Source organism: Neodiprion virginianus, chromosome 7, assembly GCF_021901495.1.
Source record: "Neodiprion virginianus isolate iyNeoVirg1 chromosome 7, iyNeoVirg1.1, whole genome shotgun sequence".
Lineage (NCBI taxonomy): Eukaryota > Metazoa > Arthropoda > Insecta > Hymenoptera > Diprionidae > Neodiprion > Neodiprion virginianus.
The window spans coordinates 4,127,291-4,148,681 of NC_060883.1; the positions used below are offsets into that span (position 1 = coordinate 4,127,291).

The 21,391-nt window shown below is 38.3% G+C and overlaps 1 protein-coding gene across 4 annotated transcripts in view; it reads left to right on the forward strand.

Moving 5' to 3' along the window:
- Positions 1 to 21,391, forward strand: part of LOC124308603 (hemicentin-2-like) — a 162,407-nt gene that overhangs the window by 89,182 nt on the left and 51,834 nt on the right. For all 4 annotated transcript variants that reach the window (XM_046771442.1, XM_046771443.1, XM_046771440.1 and 1 more), the window contains 2 exons: positions 1,406 to 1,633; positions 21,133 to 21,284. In XM_046771442.1, the coding sequence (XP_046627398.1) occupies positions 1,406 to 1,633; positions 21,133 to 21,284 (380 nt within the window). The remainder of the gene's footprint in view (positions 1 to 1,405; positions 1,634 to 21,132; positions 21,285 to 21,391) is intronic.

The window sequence follows — 21,391 nt, forward strand, 5'->3', positions numbered from 1 at the left end:
CAAGGTATCCATGGGCGGTTCAACCTATTATGCCACGATCAACTCATCCCGCCTGCATCCTACGGACGAACCGCATAATGCGGAACCAAACCCGAATGTTGTACGAAAATCCGAACGGCATTAAACTGAGAAACGTTTCATTTGTCGTGGTAACTAGAAAAATTGAGTAAAACAAGTATCGCTGAAAAAACTGTTTGAATATTGTTGAAATTACGAAAAATGAGGTACGCGTAACTATTTCGCGCTATTGTCGATCATTTTTTTGGCTATTGCAACGCAAAATCAGTTTGCGAGGTTTAATCTACTTTTTTAGTTAAACAAGGCTACAACGTCAATTTGTTCTTGCGCGAGCATTAAATTTTCGCAACGGTTGCAAGAAAATACAGCAACAGTGATCGTAATGAGAAAGAATAGTAACGGATACTGGAGTTTCTGGTAACAGCTAGAAAACTAATTTTCATTTTCTAACTAGAATGATATTTGTCGATTTTGGTAAAAAATGAGAATAGTCAAGGACTGAGCGGTAACCGGAAATAAGAATTTCTCTCAGTGTACGGACGGATGAACAATTTAATAAATCCACGGCAAGACGTTGCGTGAATTCTTACGCTGAGACGTTACCTCGGAGGGTGAAAACCCTGCACCTTGCATTCAATGTGTTACGAATCACTTCGTAGTTAATTCATTTCATCGAAACTCATCGAATTCACGTTAGGCAGAACAGTTCCCTTTCAGGAACCCACCGTAAGGGTAAAGGGATCCTTTCAGGTGACGATTTTATTCAAGTGGCAACTGTTGGCACGTCAAGGTTGTCAACATGAAATATAGTCCATTCCTGTCGCTAGGTCAGAGTTCTCTGAATACTCGCGGTCTGCGAGTAGCTACCAGATGTAACCACTTGGCAGTTGGTCTTTGGAGGATGATATTCGTTCTTTGTCCTGGTTAGGAGAAAAAAGTAGTCTGACGAATGATATATATGCTGTGAAAATACTGAACATTACGGGTCGGGATGTCATTTTTAGAAGAGTATTTTTCTTCCACCAGCTCGATGTTGTCGGAAAATGGAAATTCGTAACCAGATGCATGGTTGGAGTTGTGTTTGTTCCATTACTGCGTTTTTATAACGAGCATAAATTACATGTACGTACGATGTACCAAGAATTCTGACTCTTGATACATGTACCTGCCCTAGTTGTTATCTCCTAACGAAGAGCTGAGCTCAAAATATTACGATGCCAGTTTGTTCAGTAATTTTCAATTCCTAATGCCAATTAATATTCAACGATACTTTCTACTCAACGGGATTGAGTTGAGGATAAAACATCGAGTCTCTTTTAATTTTCTGCGAGTGTACTTTGGTCTGGGAACGATTGAATCATGAGTGTGGGTATATTTTTTGTTGCAGGAAGACCGCGACCAAGCGTTGCGTGGTATCTCGAATCAAAAATGATAGACGCTTCGTACGAAGTGCGAGAAAGCCATGGGTCGAAAGGTGAGAGTTCGACCTTGACCACCAATCGCGTGACCCTTGAACGACTTACGAGGAGGCATCACCACGCCAGATTGGCCTGCAGAGCGACTAACACAGCTCTGGCAAGTCCGCCGACAACTACGGTCATCATTGAGCTGAACAGTGAGTATAAGCAATCATCTTACTCGATGAATGGAACGCTAAGGAAATCAGTGTCCAAAGGGTGACTTGAATTCAATGTTCAGGATGCGTGTGTCTGATATGAGAAATACGAAGACTTGTTTTCGAAGGTGACTTTTTTCCCGAGGAGATATTCAGTTGTTGGAGCTGCAAACCATTTTGGAATCCAGCCACTTTAACATCGCTCGAAATCACTTGCGTCGGTTAAAATCACTCCACGTTAAATGACTTGAAATCGCATAAAATCGCATGAAAACCGTTGAATTTATTTGAAATCGGTTGAAATCGTTTCAATCATTGCAATCGCTTGTCACCCGATCTATGCGTGAATACCTCGTCGCTTTTTCCGTTGGTCTGGGTCGACTTGACTGGTAAATTTCGCGAAAACGTTCCCCGAACTGAAAACTAGACTGCTGTTCGGATTTCTTTATACTTCGTTGACGTTTCTCGACGACGACGACGTTTAATCCTCGATTAAATACAACTTTGCGGATGAATAATAATAACCGCAAATGCGCGTCTCTCGACGCTGCAGGTCTGGAGGGTAACAGAAGTATTGAGTGAACCTTACCACGCGAGGTTAACGGACTCTCACAATAATCTCTTCGTTCCGTACGTCTCATGGTTAACCAGTACGTGTATAAGTGCACGGAATTGAAATTCTTGGCATTAACTTGGAGGAAGAAAAATAATGTTGGAAGGAAATTCTGCGAATGAATGTATACGGCATGAAAATACGATTAAAGACCGTTTCATACAATTTCAACTCCTGTTCGTGAAGGTCTCACCATGAATATCCACGGTGTAGAGGTTATGCTCGAAGTCGTCTTTCCTTCGGTTACAGAAAAAATGTCCTGATTAATCGGATACGATATTTCTCATATCCCAAGTTTCCATGCTGCTGCTTTTTCCCTTATCTAGTAGTTTTACTACTCTTAGTACCACGAATTGACCATCCTTCAATGAATTTAACCTACCATTGGGTACAAAGAATAGTCGAATCACATTTCTCGGTTCTTCTTTTACTCCGGATTTGAATTTCCCCAGTCGTACCAATTTCGTGATCTGTACTTTTAGTGATCGTACGATATAGACGCATAATGAGAAGCTTTTCTGTGTTCACTGTTAACGGCCAACTATTCTCAGGGGTTCAATTATGTAATTTCACATTTTCCACCCTACAAACATTCTGACTGGTTGATTAAACTTTGCCAACCGATCAGAAGGCCCGGATGATGGAAAATGTGAAAAATGAAATTACGTAACGTCATCCATGGTCATATTTTCGACATCCAATTGGATCATTTTCCTCATCAAAACTGGACACGTCGTGTATAATGGTGGTCGATCGAACTGATTTGGTATTAGTTTCGGAACTTTGCGTGTATTAAATTTCAACGTCGCTGTCAGTTTGAGGATAGACTGTACATCGATGGTACAGTCCATACAGAGAAGAGGGTTAATGAAAGCCTAGATTGACATGATTGAACCCCCATCCAAATCAATTGCGCGTTCCGAGGTAAAGGGCCGAGGGACTAATTCCTCCTGGTAGACGATCGGCGGAAGGAGAGAAAGCTACTTTATACCCATAGATCATAGAATTCCATTATATTAGTTAACGTTTATACGTACTAAGGAGGGGGCGATGGAGGAGGGGGGGGTTTAATTCGATATCGTTGGTAGTCCAGAACAGTTCGGACGATTCTCTGTAATTCCGTGAACGCCGTGACTCATTATCGGCGAAATTTGGGAAAATTATCGAATCGAAGGACCGAACAAAGCTCCGCAAATTCGGCTCTTCTGTCCCGTGAAATGGGATTAGAAGCAACTTCTCTCCGTTGAATTTCAACGCTCTCCGCCGGAGGATGGTATCGTTACACGGGGCTGTTTGAAATTTTGGTGAAAAAATATCGGCTCCGCGTATCATCGGATTTGTTAAAATTTCATTACACGTCATATTAATTCATAATTAATGACGTGTGAGGATATTCGAAGCTTTTTATCGAGTATCGGTGTTTGCGTAAAAATTAGTTTTGTATGGCTTCAACGACGCGTGACGCGTCGTTCACCCTCGAGGGTGAAGGAAAACCGACTCGCTGTACAACTTTCTAGAATCTCGAGTCGGAGGGGTGCATGGCGTAACGAAGTCTTAATTAAAACTTGGAACTATTAATTGCTCCGGCACTCGTTCCGAATAGAAGATCAAGTAATTAGTCGAGGTTACCTGAAATCCCGTTGTATCGCGGAACTACGTCGTGAATCCCACGTCACTGTCAACTCCCTCTTTACGTATTATATGACGTCTTGATGATACTCGGAAATTATATCGGATTTCAAGGTGCAAATTTCTCGAATTTAAGGGGTAACTCCACGATGAGAGAAATTTTTAGTTCCGGTTACCGCTCGGTCCTTGACTGTTTTCATTTTTTATCACAATCGAGAAATATAGTTCCAGGTACAAAATGAAAATTAGTTTTCTAGCTGTCACCGGAAAGTCTGGTATCCGTTACTATTCTTTCCCATTACGATCGCTGTTGCTATATTTTCTTGCAACCGTTTTTCGTAATTCCAACAATATTCAAACACGTTTTACTCAATTTTTCTAGTTACTGTAACGAATGAAATTTTTCTCATCGCACTCGAACGGCTGAAAAAAAGGCCTAACTTTGACGATTTATTTTAGTAGTATCGAAAAAGGGACAGAATTTGTTTTCAGAGGGTTTATTTAACACGTATTGAAGCACGAGAAAAAAAATTATTTTATTATCATTTTCATACAAAATGGCGGTGTCGAACCGTCTTTTTTTTAAACTCCTACATGGGCGAACGGATTTCTCGTAAAATATAAAACTTGCAACAGGAAACGAAAAAAATTTATACTCTATATATCAAATTTCGTAGAAATTGTGCGCTTTTGAAAAAGTGCATTTATATCTGACCAATAATTAAGCGGTAAATTGTCGATAAAAGAAAGAGATTGCATTCAATTAAAAAAAAAAAAGGCTTCCATAAAGAATATAATTGCGAAGTTACTGTCAAAATTTCAAATCGATCCACGCAACGGTGTTCGAGTAATCTGTCCTTCCAGTTTGAAAAAAGTGATTTAGAAAAATATGCGTTTAAGTCCTACGAGGCAATATCGAGAATTATTTTGGCTATGTCTAGGTAAAAAACTGCGTTGTTCTTTTGTCTGTCAGGTAACGTTTGTCGCTGATCCGATTTTCGCGTGTACGCTTATCTGTTTCGAGGTTTTTACTTTCGTAGTTTTTCTTTCCTTCTTACCGTTTTTTTTTTTTTTTTGTTTTATTTCTTCATCCTTCACCCCACAAAACAAACCAATTGTAACAGTTTTCCACGCGTACGCGAACCATGTATTACCAGTGAACGAAATCCTCTCCCTCTATGAAATGAATTTCGAGATAACTTCAACGGTGCCGGATTTCAACGAACGATCCTCGCCGAGTGTCAAAATAATGAAATAATTTTCAATATACGAGAGCAAAACCGGGCGAATGGATGGCGCGAAAATTTGTTTGCAACGTAAAAAACAAAAGGAAAAAGAAAGAAAAATACCGAACTGCAGTCGCGTTGAACCCATTGCTTTGCACCTCGAGAGGGAATCCACACTTCGGTATTAAATTGGTACATTTTTAGCCGGCTATTGAGCCTCGCAACGAAACGACGACGAGGTGAAGCTATTAACCTGCTGAAAAAACAACTAAACAATCTGTGTATACAGGTATATACGTACAGCGGTAATGTTTTGAGAGAAAATTAAAAATCGTGTGCAAAATTCACTGCGGCTTGTTGCCGAGCGTGTTAATAAATTTTTCTGCAAAACTCTTGAAAGCAGCAGGTGCAACCTGCATTTCTGCACACACACTCTCTCTCTCTCTCTCTCTCTCTCTCTCTCTCTCTCTCTCTCTCTCTCTCTCTTCCGACCGAGTTAATCGATCATTCTTCACCTTTCTCTCTTCCATCTCATTCACAATGGGAAAAACAACTCTGCGGAAATTTACCCAGCTTCTAAAATTTCCACCAACCTTGTCGGATGAAGTATACGGCGAAGGTATTAAATTTTCGTACAAATATTTGCACACTTTTTGTGCGGCAACGTTTTTTTTATTTCACTTTATTTATTTTTTTTCTTCTTTCTTTCTTATTCTTGCCTTCTGTTTTTTCCTTAGCAATTAATAGCTATTCGCTTATTATCCAGTTTTGAGAAATAACCGATCAGTTGAATTGAAACGGTAGAAATAAATTGAAATGATCAAAAATTATTTTCGAAAATTGAACGATTTATATTATTCAATTAAATATTGAACGTATTTTAATCGAATGTTTGATCACGCCGACGCAATCAAAAGTCATGATTATGACAAAATCCTTGTGAATACGATAAATTGTCGTATATTCCTAAGACGTTTCGACTGAATCGTGCAAAAAAAAAAAAAAAAAAAATCATGCAGTGCCGCGGTGTTTAGATATTTTTGAAAAAAAAACGTTTCAGAAATGTCGATTCTTATCGTAAACATTTATTAACACCAATCGATGTTGAACGATTCTAATTGTAACCTAAGTCGACTTGGGTGAAATTTTTAATTAGTTGCGATGCGATTTGAAAATTATCGAACAGCTATTTGTTCAATATTATTAACGAAACAATTCTACACTGATTTTACGAATGAACATTTTCAGTTCTGATATACGGCATGAGAAAACTATCTGTTAAGTATGAAACTGAGATATTGTTCTTGGGGATAGTTGTTTCTTGATGGTTATTAACCTTCGGGAACTTGAAATAGACAGACGGCCAGCTCCGATGTAACAGGAAAGTTTACGAGTTTCGTAATGGACCTGCACAACCGCACACGGCGTCCGAGTTCCAACCACTTTATCAAACTTTATTCACACTATATTTCTCTGCTTAATCTTCGGCTGCTCCTTTTTGCAAATTAAAAAACAATCGAAAACCACACAGGGTGTAGATTTTCTGTGTGGAAAAGTGAAAACGAAAGGGATGAATCAAACATTTGCTCAAAATTATTACACAAGTTAAAAGTTTGTTAATTGATGATGTATTTAGCTGCAGTGATTTTTCTTTTTTTTTTTTTTTTTTTTTACGATTATTATTGTGTTCGATGAGAGGACTTTCTTTTTTGATAACTCGTCTCTGATTTTCGGGTGATTTATTTCGACCGTCAATTTTGACCGCTGAATGGAAATGCGGAGTGATTCGAAATATGACTTCCGCCTTTATTAAATCCAGAAAATACCGCTTGGAATATGCATATTATATATGTATGTATGAGTTACGTGTGTTTGTAATCTACAAGTTCGAACCCCTCCTGCTTTTATAGACGTGACGTATTGCTGATTTACAATGCGAGGGCTCTTCATTCCGTTCCGGATGTTAACCATTCGTCAAATTTTTTGTTTCAAACGCGAAATTGGGTAATTTAACCGACAGTGATTTATTTATCTGTTGAACGAAAATAATACGGATACATGACGAATTTTGAAAAAGGAATCGAATACCTGGAATATGGCGAATTGGGTCGGTGAATTAAATTTGTTCGATCCTACACGCCTGGAAGTAATTGAACCTGCAATCATTTCGTTTCAAAATTGCAAAGCGAATCATTTTAGAACAAAGGTATTTAACCCTCTAAAATGGATTTCTGAGCACCGATTTCCCCAAATTCTCAACCTTGAAACTTTGAGATTCTGCATCTTTAATTTTTTCCCATACTTATTCAAATTTTATCATTCTTCCAAATAACGCCGACTTTCTTGCATTCGAATAGAGAAACTTTTTATAGATTATTTTGACAAGTAACAAAAATTTTGATTGAAATGACTCGATTTTCCAACTCGCCAAAAAATTATTCTCAAACAAGTTTCGTTCAACGAAAGAAATTCTGAGGATGAGTAAAAAAGTGTTTCAACTTTATTGAGTCAAGCGGATCCCGAAAGTATTAAAAATATATTTATTTACTTCTTTATCCACCCTGAGAAAATTTTGTGCACTTTTAACATTAATAAATATGAACATCCTGGCCGGATGATAAATTCCGGAAGCTGCTCGCCTACTCTGGGAGAATTTTCACTTCCGTCATTGACTTTTTTGGTCGTGTCAAAAAGCGCGCATTGGACGATAGAAGATTGCCAAATTAAATATTTTTCATTCGATGAATACGAACAGAAAATTTATCGACCTTTCGCAATCGTGCGAATTATAATTATTCTTTTCATCTATAATTTTTCAATTTTCTCTCGATATCCTCGAAGCACTTCGCGCACCGTTCTTCTTTGTTCCGGTCCTCGCTTGTCTCTGAGAAACTCGGACGCTTCATCGAGTGTCTCGATAAAGAGGAAAAGGCACTCCGAAGTCCTTTAATCCCGTTGATCCAAACCGTAACAAAGTTCCAAAGAGCACTCTTGTCCTCGGATTGCTGCAGAAAATTCCGAGGACAGGAGGTAAGAGGTCTTTACTCGAAGACCGGAGGTCAACAACCCTTAAGGTTCGCCACACCGTCGATAAAGAAGATATCCGAGAAACGCCAGTGGAGAAAAATATAAATAAATTCAATTATTAACTATTACGTCAACACTGCGAGAAATTTTTATTTCCGACCTTTATATTGAAATCGTTCTATAATCGTTTCAACTAATATTCGTTTATACCTGTATTTCATTCTTGTTTTTTTTTTTTTTTTTTTCGCTTTCTCGCCGCTCTCATAATAAAATCTTTTCCGATAGTTTAAAATATTTGATCAATTCAATCACTTTTTCTGTAAACTGTACTTGACTTGGCTTCTTTGCGGAAAAAAATATATATACATGTTCACGTCTGGCAGATTCATTTCTTTTCTTCTTACTTTTTTTTTTTTTTTTGTTTTCTGTTTTTTTTTCATCTTCTTTTTCTGTTTCGGTAGCTAAACGACGACCAAACGAGGTTTTCCAATTTGGTAGAGAAACGCCGAGTTCGAGGGTTAATTAGATTGGAAATAATGATAATAATATCTCTAATAGCGGTATATAGAATATTCCGGGAGTGAAATATTTCCTATAACCCGGGAACCCCATTTAGTTCTACGTCAGTAATTGATAATTTGACTTTGAAACTCGGCGAGGCGCTAGTTAGTAAAATTTTCACGGTCAGCGGGTTGGCCAAATATTTAACGCGAATGTACTTTTTACGAAATACGAAATTCTCAACCACTCTCTTCGACGAACGTTTATTAATAATGCATGGAGTTTGTATCAAAGGTTAGGAGATAAGGAAAAGACCGTTGGAAAAACCTCGAGATATTTTTATCACGCTGTCGAAACAATTCATATACTCGACTAGTAATATACGTGCAACAGAAATAAAGCAGAGAAAATACGAACGACGAAAGCTAAGATGACAAAAATTTGAGAGACGATTTTATAATTATTAAATCGTTAAAAAATTTCATAGATAAGCAAGTTTCATAAAAAATAGTAACAAGTATCTTATGCTATAGTAATCTACAGTGAAATAATGTGTAGAATTTTGCACGTTGTCAAAGAGCAGACGAGATGAAATTTATAGACGAAACGATCCTGAATTTATAGTATACGAGTATATGTATGTATATGTATATGTATGTATAAAAAAGTTTCTTTCGTTCGGCAAATTAATTCGAAACACTCGGAGTAAATAAGTTTAAATGAAATCATGTTCTTTCTTCTTCCTCGTGCCCACGAATGCGAAGGGCTCGCGGAGTTCGCCATCTGGTAGCTGGCTAAAACTTTTCCCAAGTTATTTTTATTTTTTTTTACGTTTTGACTGGTTTTTTTTTTCTCAGAAGACCGGAGAGTAAAGAAATAAACGAAACCTATCTGACGGTGGAGAAAAAACAACAAATAAAGATACAGCAAGAGTTTACGGGGAAACATTCTATCCACATATTTTACGTTACATGTATCTATAAATAATGATAAACATGTTTGCGGTTTGTTAATCAGCTTTTTGTACGACTGTGCGAATTGGCAATAATTCATCAATAATTCGCGACGCTTGATAATAAATAAAGTGAGATAAATCGAAGATTGTATTCAGAGATATAATTGAACATATTTTCCAAGCATCGTTAATTTCGGAACTTAGGAAGCGTTTTCCAGCAAATATGGCGGCTGATAAAAATTGTCAGACGTTTCTGAAGCCGGTTAAAGTTGATTGTTTGAAACTTTGGGCCGGGATTTTATCATGTTAAAAAATTACGACGAAATACGTTGAATTTGAATCGTTCGTTGATCGGTCAAAAAATCGATTTCTAAATTGTGCGAGATTGGATATGAAAAGATTAATAAACATGTGGTCGAAAAACACAACGAAATTCGAATTATGGTCGTATATTCGTGTCTTACGGAGTAAAACACTTGAATTTCGTCGATCCATGAATAAATTTGAAAATTTTACAGACGAGTAAAACTCCCCGTTTACCACGTGAGTAATGGCTAATCCCACGCCGTGCATATTTCCAACAAATGAACCTGTGGGTCGGTACTTAGAAACCCGAAACAAGTTGAGCACAGGTGCCTATAACGACATCCCTCTTAGAGGAGGACGTTTGAAGTCCACTTTGGTAGCTGGAGATGCCTCGGCAGAGGTAAACATTTACCCTGTACACTACTTTCTTTTCGATTCGTGTTCTTTTTCTTTTTCCTTTTTTTTTTTATCTCTCTTATTACTATTTTATGGACGAACCAGCGGTACCGTATATCAGCGATAAATTCTGGCAAGCGTTCAGCTGGCGAAATAACATCGTGAAATTACTCTTTGTATCAACCTCGGGTATCACGTTTTGAAGTTACCAGATAGAATAGTTAGTTTCGCACGATTAATTTGTTCACGACTCGAAGTAGACTTCTCAGTTCGCGGTTCGGACTTGAGCGGTTTCTAATTTTTCCGCAGATCTTAACGTAAAATCTCCGTATGGATGAAAAAAATCGTAATTTTCAGCACGATGCTTTTCGTACTGTGTAAGATTGGCGTAATTTCCATAGACAAGGAATGGAGTCCTGTGTTAAGAAGCCTCGGAGGGTGGTAAAAATTTACGGTTTTCACGAGTCTCCGGAAACGGCATATAATTATCACGATCGGATCCCAGACAGGCATTAAAATCGAAGTATGGGGATTACGGGAGGAGGGGAGGTGGGAGGGGGTGGGTGGAATCAAGAGACCATCAAGCTGAACGACGGGTCTCAACGTGACGTCAGACGAGCCTTCGAAAGCCTCAAAGGATCAGGGGTAATCTTACGCACTAAATCTCACTTACGAGGATCGTGTAGCGGCATCGCGCGTAGCTTCACCGAAATCCCGATACCAGTAAATACTAGCTGACGTACGTACGAGCACTCGTGCTTGTGAGAGAGAGAGAGAGAGAGAGAGAGAGAGAGAGAGAGAGAGAGAGAAGTCTCGTTAATTACGCGTAGCTAGACGTTGCTTTCCAAGACGACACGCCACCAGCACATCCATCCTCGGATTCGCGTACCCTCGATTTTCTTCGCAAATAAGTCTGGTCCGCAGATCCAGGATCGTAGCCGGATGTGAAGAGTTGTTTCGGTGCTCGTTAAAGACCGTGCGACGTATAACGTGACACTTGAACATTGCCAAAGTTTCCGAGGTCTTCCAAAGAACGAGAGTTTGGATCGCGTGTAACACGTGGTCGAATCATGTTTGACTTACCTCCGGCAGAAAGTCGAGCTTATTGGTTGTGACTATGGTTGAACACAGGGTGCCAACCGTACGATCGTGAAATGACTTGTCGTCGTCAGGAAATAGTCAGGCGAAAACGAAATGACGACTGCTTCAAGTTGAAGATCGATTTTTCGAAAATATGTTTTAAACAAAGCTGCGCTGAAACAATAATAGACTGATTTCTTTTGTGATATGTTATACATTGGGAAAAATTTCGTTTGTTACAGTAACTAGAAAAATTGAGTAAGGCAAAGTAAGGCATGTCAAGGGGTGACTTGGCGTTTTATTCTTATGGTTTTATTTTGATTTCAATTGTAAAAATTACATTTTCATTTCTCGTTGTGAGAAAACTGCTCCAATTGGATCGGTTAAAAAATACTATGTTTTTGTGGTTCAACCTGCCAAATCTCTCTCTCTCTCTCTCTCTCCCTTCAATGTACTCTCCACTGTGATCTACTTTAATTTCTTCTCTTAACTTTTATTTACTGATCTTACCTGTTTCAAGTTATCTTTTCTGTCTGGTTTCTTGCTTTTTCTCTTTTTGTTCTTCTTGCTGCCTATCCTGTATTAATTTTCTGTCTTTACATATACTTGCCCAACATCGATATGGATACAATAATTCATATCTATCTATGTATCTATCTCTCGTACAACGTGTCTCATAATCCGTTACAGTCAGGCGTCTGTCCGATGCTCTCGAGAAATTTTCTCCATCATCCGTGAATTTCCGCGTAAAATACAAAGCATGTGTCCCAGTTTTATGTCGGTCAATGCATCGGTAGAAGCACGAAGCATTTCCTCTCCTTGAAAATGTCTCCCAAGATATTATTATACTCCAGGTATACATATATTATACAGTTATGCAGATTTTGTTAAGAAGCGTCAACTGTGCCACTTTCGGAGAGACTCCTTAATGGGGGAACGAGTATACTATAGTACAATAAAGTATGGTATAGGTATACATTTAACGGAAATACAAACAAAGGAATCTTACCGAGATGAAACTGTATTCTCCCCTAACAAACGGAAGTTCCTTCCACTATCTCAGGATTCAACTTGGCGCTCCTCGAACCAACGTATGGATCTGCCTTTTGTCAACACAAGTGAAACGTGCGGCGGATCGTACACAATTTTCTCGGCAATATCGACAGTCTCGGTTGGAAAATTGCGTGACTATACATATAATACCCGGCATAAAAGCAACCGATACCATGCATCGTCATATGCCGGAAAAATCTCTCGAAACTTGAAAATTAACCGCGCATGCGCGAGTTTTATCGGCTCTTCGCGCAGGCTGGCCATCCCGAGTTTTCAGCTGTCAAACTGTTTCTGCCGGCGATGTAGTCGATACGAAATTTCGAGGTTAGAATCTCAAATAATCGAGGTAGCGACTCGGAAGGGTTTGGGAAGCGTTTGTTGTCGGATCGGAAAGTTGATTCTTCAAAGAACGGTCGGAATTCAATGCTTATGCTCTTTGAACATTCAAACGTACACATTTTTCGTACGTTGGCCAGCCTGAATCGCGGACAAGAATATCGCTGCGTGAAGATTTCGCCGACCAGTGAGATTCAATTATTTGGCGCATGCGCGGTTGATTTTCAAGTTTCGAGAGATTCTCCCGGTATATAAAATATCGTTTCAGAATTTTTCATACGATATTTAAAACGTTCCGTAGCTCCGTGGATGAAGAGCTTTGTTTTTGTACTCAGGCTTAAAGAGTCAAAGTACGAGTAACGAACCTACTCGGATGCAAAGGATGATCGACGGACGAACGATTCCGGTGTCGTTTAAATTCAAAGCACATCTATAATGAACCCTGACACAGTGCTAAGGAAAACAAACAGCGCCTGCAGCGGTGGGTAATCTCCTTCGTTATATTTGCTCGGGTGGTCTAATTAGGGAGAAGTACAAGCTCGTTACTGATATCGAACCGCGCAGCAGGTTCTACCTCGATAAATCCCGCGGACCGTATTATACGTGTATACATTTCCTGGTAGAGTGATGGATTTGGAAAATTAATTTCATCAACGTCGACGCCCCGCCTTTATGGGCAAATATAAGAACAGTTCGTTTTTTGGGAAAACAATTTTTCCTGGACGAACGGAAGGCTTTTCCTGCTCGTTGATGGGGTTAAAAACTGAGAAAAATTTCAATTGCTACAGTAACTAGAAAAATTCAATGAAACAAGTATCGTTTAAAAAACTTTTTTAATATTGTTGGAATTAGGAAAAACATTTTGCGCTATCGTCGATCCTTTTTTGGTTGTTGCAACGCAAAATCAGTTTACGAGGTTTACTCTACTCTCAACTAGGCTCGATTCATTTTATTCTTGTCTATATGCCTCAATTTTGTTATAAATTTTGATGAAAAAATTCTAAAATGTTCTTGAAACTATGAATAACAAATCCCTCAAACTCAAATTGCTCCAAGTGTTTTAATTTTTTATTTTATTTTTTTTATTAAACCTCTACAACTTAACATACTTCGAACAAAAACAAGAAGAAGTTATTAATATTACGAACAAACTACGAGCCATTGAAACATTTTCATAATCTAATAAGAAATTCATCAGGGTGTATTCATCCGCAGCATAAAGATGGGAATGAATTAAAGGATGATCAGAGGATTTTTTTCCACGATGAAATCAAATTTACGTCAATTGAGATCGATGTACTCACCTCATTTATTTCTCTGCAGTGTTTAACGTGGTCGAATCCCGTTTCGCTTCTAAATTCGTGTCAGCTCGAGAATTGATGAGCAAACTTCGTTACACTCTAAATACAATTACATCGAGTATAATATTGAATTAAAATATCCGAGTTGTACGGTTTAATTACAATATAAATTGGATTAATTATATGCATATAATTACGTTTGAAGGAAATACTCACTTTATTTTTGCTTATTTATCGTTTAACTTTGTTTAATTCGCTTCCTTTTCATTATTTATTATTTTATCTCATTGGCGAGGTCAAGAAGAAACGCTTCTTCGTTATCAATTTCATATCTTATCCAAACATCGTACGTACAACGACTCTGCGGCTAATCGCTGCAGCGAAACTCAGTTTCGAAATACAATCCCAACGTGTGCAGATTTCTTGCTTAAAGTATTAAACACACATCGGTCGTATCAGTTTTGGATTTGTTTAAACAGCCCTATCCTTGTAACTGCTGAATTTAAATGAGCAAATCGAATGGAAAACGTGATTCTCTGGTCGCACGGTTCTCGGTTCCATTAAAATTCATACGCAAATTCCGGTCCATTCGTTTGCTACAATTCCAGCATCCCGGCTGCAAATGAATATCGAGATTGATACGTGATATCTACATCGTTTTTGAATCGGATGAAAAGGTGAAGCGTGAAGTAGTTTTCTCGATTCCATTCTCATCTTCAAGAATTTTTCGTGAAGAGACATTTCAATTTATTGATAAAAAAATTTTATATACGTATTGGGGTGAAATTGAACGACATTATGATATTTTTTTAATTGTAAAAATAACGATAGTTATAAGCTGCCGTCGCCGAGTTCCGGTAGCAACTATAAAAATGAAAATAGTTAAGGACTGAACGGTAATCGGAACAAGAAATTTCTCTCAGTGTAACAATTCCATTTACTGTTATGAAAATCGCGCTTGTGAAGCATAACCAACCTCGGATGTAATCGGGACGGGTAAAGTTTCGGTTAGAAAAGTTGTCACATTTGACGAATTGGAGAGAAGAGCATTTCGAGCGATAAGAGCAGCTGTTAAAATTGCGAAACCTTGGCAAACTCGGTCAAGTAACGACTGCAAGTGAATCTAGCGGTCTTTTATGGACTTGCCGTTGCCGTCAGAGAAGTAACGAAGTAACCAACGGCTTTAAAACCGTAGGATGCTCGTATAACGTCGCGATCGGATGTTTCTTGCCGAGTACCTAATGGACAGCGGACATTGTTAGTTGGGTTTGTTTCGTTCGTCTTGAATTCTTGAAACGCGGTTCTTGGCACTGTCTTCACGATGAAAGAGTGAAAGGTGTGGTATACATGTGGGGGTGGAGTTGAAATTCCGAATTTGAAAAGTTCCGAAAGCGCTGAATTCGGGAAATTTTTGGTGGCGAAGCTTGAAGGATAGAAATCTAACTTTGAGGAAACTTCTAAGTTTTGAATCGTCCGAAACGCGACGACGTTCAAAGTTCCGGAACGACAAAATGCCGGAACGGTGGAAATCCGACGAGACAAAGTGCCGAAAGTGCGAGAATGTGAAAATTTGAATATCTGAAACATCGAGATTCCGAAGGATCGAACATTTTCAGTTCTGCGAATTTCTGGCTCGGTGAAATTTCGTCACTTTGATCATTCTTTGTTTTGGATTTTCGATGTTTTTACGTTTGGAATCCTGGAAATTCTGATTTTCGGTTTTTCTCTTTTTTTACACTCACTCGTTGAGTAAACTACGATGTATGAGTGTATTTCAATTTACTTTGAGCCGTCAGCTCTTCGAACATTTAAAACTTTGTTGTTTCTCCAAAGCTTGATTTCTTCACTTCAAGTTGCCCTGGCAAGACTTGGTCATTGGTTTACAGTTTGCAAATTAGTTCCCGAGTTAATTCCGAGTGATTTGTAAATGTTTGATCGATAGAAAATAAGTTCAAGTTTGACAAACAGCGCTCTTTTCACGGGATCGTTGGAAAAAGGAGGTTATTATAAAGGAAACGGAGACGTTTTGCGAATAGTAAATAAAATTATTCCCGAGATTCGTATCGCTGGTATCATCGAGTGCACTGGAATAGTTTATTTGAATTAATTGTTCGATTTAAGCCGTTCCACCTCCGTTGTGAAAGTTCAACAGAGAGATTCCGGCAACTTTGGTTTATCCGAAAGGAAAAGTCTTCCAGAGAACCAAAGACCAGGATTTAACCACCGGCTAAAGATTTCGAAATTCACAAAACTTGAAAGGAAACATCTCAAAAAAATCACCAATTTATCTCAAGATAAATTGATCAGACTTTTCGCAACGAACCAAATAATTAAATAATCGTAATAAAGTAAAGCGGAAGACGGAAATTGATGAGACGACGCCTTCACATCACAGAATTTGGGAATTTTGTCAAATTCGAAGCTTCAAAAGCTTCAACCCCGCCCCTGCATGTGTTACCGTTCCCTTCGCTGACGGTCACTCCAAGTAACATTGTCCGACCCTCGAAATGAGAAACACAAACGACTGCTGAACTTGAAATAAGGGAAACAAAGCAGAGCTTCCGGACTGCGCAGGAGGGACAATTGAACCGCAAGCTCCGGGCAACTGTGCCACTTATTCCAAAGTGTTTGCGAAAACCCTTGTACAGTTTTAATTAAATAAACTTTCTTCCGTTTCTCCGACAGCGGACCACAACAGCTCTCCTTCGTTTTACCGCCGCCGAAATATCACCCTCTTCGTCATTCCTCGCGGGTAGCTTTCGCTGCTTTTATAAAGGGTTCGCGGATGTTGGGAACGGTGCAAGTCTGCTCGGCCAGTGTATTATAATCAAGAAATAATTTTTGCCCCAGTAATGTTATTTCAAAACCAGCTGTTCTACGTGAATTAAAATCGCGTCAGGATGCTGGATTTTGAATGGAACAAAGATACGGACCCTCGCAAATTAGTTACAGCTGTGCGTAGTAATGTTGAAATCCGTGAAAAGCTCTCCGTAATCTCGTGAAATCAAAATTTCGTTCCATCGCTAGATCTTTGATTGAAAATAAAAAATTCAATAATACATAATTTATACTTGCTTCTATTTTCGTTCAAACCGTGTAAAAGAAGCGTTTTTAAATTGATAGCGTCGTTATGAAAAGACGATAAATGGCCCGAACAAATTTCCAGGATAAGAAGTAATCCCGTATTTGTTACTCTCAAGTTTCTTTCGCTTCTGCAGATTAGATGTAAGCCGGATACATGAATATATGTATATAATAGTTACACCTGTGGCCCAGAAGTCTGATGTTTTATGTCTGCAAGAACTTACGTTCGGTATAAATCCTTTTTTAAAATACGACTCTACACGATACATCATCATTCACTGAGTCGAAACGTAAAATACAACCGTTAAATTTCCCCCTGCGACGATTAATTACCAATAAAAACAAACAATTCAACTCATTCGAAATACGTTTGTTGTAAACAACATTCAGCACATTTACACTGAGAGAAATTTTGAGTTCCAGTTACCGTTCGGTTCTTAATTATTTTCTTACCACAACGTTAAAGCCTTGTTTAACTAAAAAAGTAGAGCAAGCCGCGCAAACCGATTTTACGTTGCAATTACTAAAAAATGATCGACGATAGCGCAAAATGGTTACCAACAATGTTCAAACAGTTTTTTTGACGATACCCGTTTTACTGAATTTTTCAAATTACTGTAAAAAATGAAATTTTTCTCGGTGTATATTGTACTGAAATTGAAATATTGCTACCCAGTTCTGACAACAACTGAAATAGACGAAAATGAAAAATAAAAAGAGTCCTCATCTCCGAATGTTTCGTGGTTTGAAAATAAATAGAAAACCAAAAAAAAAAAAACACTTGTACCAGGTAGCGAATTTGCGTAACGCAGGGCTTAATTGCTCGTGGTTCGTTAAAACTTTGGCTGGCAACACGAAGCGTTTCTATCTCTGTCCGGAGGCATTGAAATCGGAGGGTGAGGGTGAAAAGGGGTGAATTCTATCGGCATTCACGCAAGTCCTGTTCCACCGTCGATTCGGACCGACGAACCGTCGCTAATCCAACATTGCAAGCTGCGAAACGAAACATATACAACAGAGAGCTTGCACGGGCCCGAGGACCAGCCGAAACCCGACCTTTTGAACCTCGGCTACATAATGAAACAATTACAGGACCGCCTGACGCGGTCGTTTGTAATCAGTAATCATGCAACTATTGTACTTTAACACGCAAACCGCGCCCCGAGCGTCTCTTCGCCGCTCTCCGAAATCGCTCTATGTACGCCGCTCGTAACGTCGTTGCTCTTTTGTGCAACGTGCCGCGTGTCCGCGAGACGAGGAAATTTCCGTTTCCGGTCAACCGCAACTAACCTGAGCGAAGAGCGGACGTTGGCAATTTTTTGCCAAGCGTCGAAAACTATCCGAAGCGTGTTTTTTTTTTATTGAGAAACAATTCGGCCATCCAAGGGGTAAGAAACACCCCTGAAGTTGATGAAAAATTTATTGACACAAAAACCTATTAAATTTTTCACTAATGGACAGTGCAGTGATTCTTTTTTTCTTATTTATTTTATGTTTCTCGCTGTTGTTGGCATCTCTCATTGTTTTTTTTTTTTTTTTTTACATGGAAATTGAACTAGAGATTGAATAACTGAATAATTGATTATTATACAAAAGTATTTTTAGTCGCTAATTATTTTTTTCCTGGGATCCATTTCGGCAATTCAAAGGGTAAGAAATGATCCCTTAAGTTTAAACCCAAAGATGATTTTTTTTTTTCTCATGTTGCTTGCATGCCTCATTTTGTTTGGGAAAAATTGAACCCAAAATTGAACAGCTGATTATTGTACAAAAGTTTTATTGGTCGCTAATAAGACCGAAAAGTAATATTCTTGTGGATTTCGGTGGAATTGCAGAGAATCGCCTGTTTCCAGGAATATCTAAATTTTTGTGCCTCATACCGAAAGATTCATATAAAAAACACTCGACGAAAGACGGACATAAAAAAAAAAGAAAAATTAAAATCGCAGATTTGAAATTCTTTTTGTCATTACGTTCAATGTATTATGCGAATTATTAATCGCACGAACTTTTGTAAAAATTACAAAAATATTACGTTTCGATGAAGACCCATCAACTTGTGGAAAGGAGAAAAAAAAATAAAATAATAATAATAAATTTAAAATCATTCTACAGACTTATTTAACCTTGTCGATATTTTTACTTTGGTGATTTGACCTCTTTAACTTAAAATGGAAACAAATGATTAAATCACGTTCGTGTTGAAGAGGTTAAATATCAAGTGGACGAAGAACGTCCCCTTGAGTTGCGTGAGTTGCAGAATAATTTTTGCAATATCAAAGAAAATGTTCACGAGCGCGAATAATTTCACGAACTTGCTAAGACGGATTGCGAATTAGCGTGAGACGGTTTGTGCGTACATGTTGCCGGTAGCAAAACGTCGGCTCGTTCGCCAAAGAAATCGTGTGAATCTCGTTTCGTTACGTGTTATCAAAACTCCGCTTCGCGAACAATTTTTCATACTTTACAAGAGCCGGCGATTATTTATACGGTATATGTGTACGTTCCGAAGTTGTAAAAAAAATCTGTTTCAAAGGGAACGATGCAGCCGACAGGTTGATTATGCCACTCTTGAAACCCATTTCGCAATGGAAATTCCCCCATGTTGCATTAAAGGCTTCCGTATAATTAACCCTTTGAGTCGTAGTGGTTGTAAGTATTCTTACCGCGCATTTTATACCCATTTTTTTGTACACTGAGAGAAATTTTCACTCCGGTTATCGCTCAGTCCTTAACTATTTTCATTTTTTAACCACGATCGAAAAATGTAGTTTTAGGTAGAAAATGAAAATTAGTTTTCTAGCCGTTAACGGAAAGTCTGGTATCCGTTGCTATTCTTTCTCATTACGATCGCTGTTGCTAGATTTTCTTGCAACCGTTGCGAAAATTTAATGCTCGCGCAAGAATAAATTGACGTTAAAGCCTTGTTTAACTAAAAAAGTCGATATAATGTGAATTACCATTGTTAGAAATAAATTGATTGAAAAAAATCGCTCAAATTTAAAGAATAATCCATTTCCAAGAAAGTTACTCCTCTACACGTATACACGGTTGAAATAAATCACAAGTTTTTGGGATGGCTGATTGCGAATCTGAAATCGCGATATCAAAAATTCAAAATGACGGATCCAATATGGCGGACAAAAATTTCAAACTTGATCGAATCAGGAGAAAAAATTCTGTTCCATGGTTTCTGTGGTCGCTGATTACGGATATGAAATTAGATTTTGAAAATTTAGTGTGACGAATCCAATCAGTGAAAATATTCGTCCGCCATATTTGATCATCCATCTTGAATTTTTTAATCTGATATCAGACTCGTGATCAGTGACCCGAAAAACTACAAAATACTATCTTGTCGTGAAAGTTGTCACAGCAGAATAATGCGTGATTCAAAGGGTTAACCAAATTTACCTCGGAGACCTTAATCGAGAAAAAGTAACGCGACTAAGCTGGAATTCTAACAATCATGGACCCTAATCAGACCGCTCTGAGTTACTAATTATAAGTAACGAAGCTCTCTCGTACAACGTAAAAACTTGACACTGCAATTAAAGCTGCTTTTTTTAGTTTTACGGTTTTTCAAAATTCGGTGCCAGGCTCACCTTGACGATTTTTTACTTCGTTCCTTTTTTTCTTTTTCTTTTTTTTTTTTTGTTTTTTGCGCCGATAAGAAAAAGCACAAGCCACATTGAGCGACCGAATAACGAACCTCCTTCATCCGTTACCTTAGTAGGTAGCGAGAAATTTTCTACCTCCGGAGAACAAATGATATAGCAGATGGGGGGAAGAAAGCGGGAGCGAAAGCAAGATCGCGCAACCATCGCGAGAAAGGGAAGCTTCTTTCGAAAATTTGGAAACAAAAGGAAACAAAAAAAAATATATACATATGTATATGTATATATATATATACGTGTGTGTGTGTATTTATGGGCTGAAAGAAGACTCGGGTTCCTGCATCGCTTAATCTTACGACTCCGTTTGTTTTTCAGTGAAGCCACTGACGGTTGAGATCATGAACAAGAGAAAGACCGTGTCGGCGGGGAAAAAATACGAGGTCGAGTGCAAAAGCACAGGATCCAGACCACCGGCTAACTTGTCTTGGTGGAGGGGTGCGAAGCCTCTTCAAAAACCAGCAAAAGTTGTAAGTCGCTTATCAATATTTAATACGTGTACAATGTAACGCTACGCAATATCGAGATTTCAGTAATTGTTTGTTTGTTTGTTGATTTTTCGTTTTTTTTTTGTTTT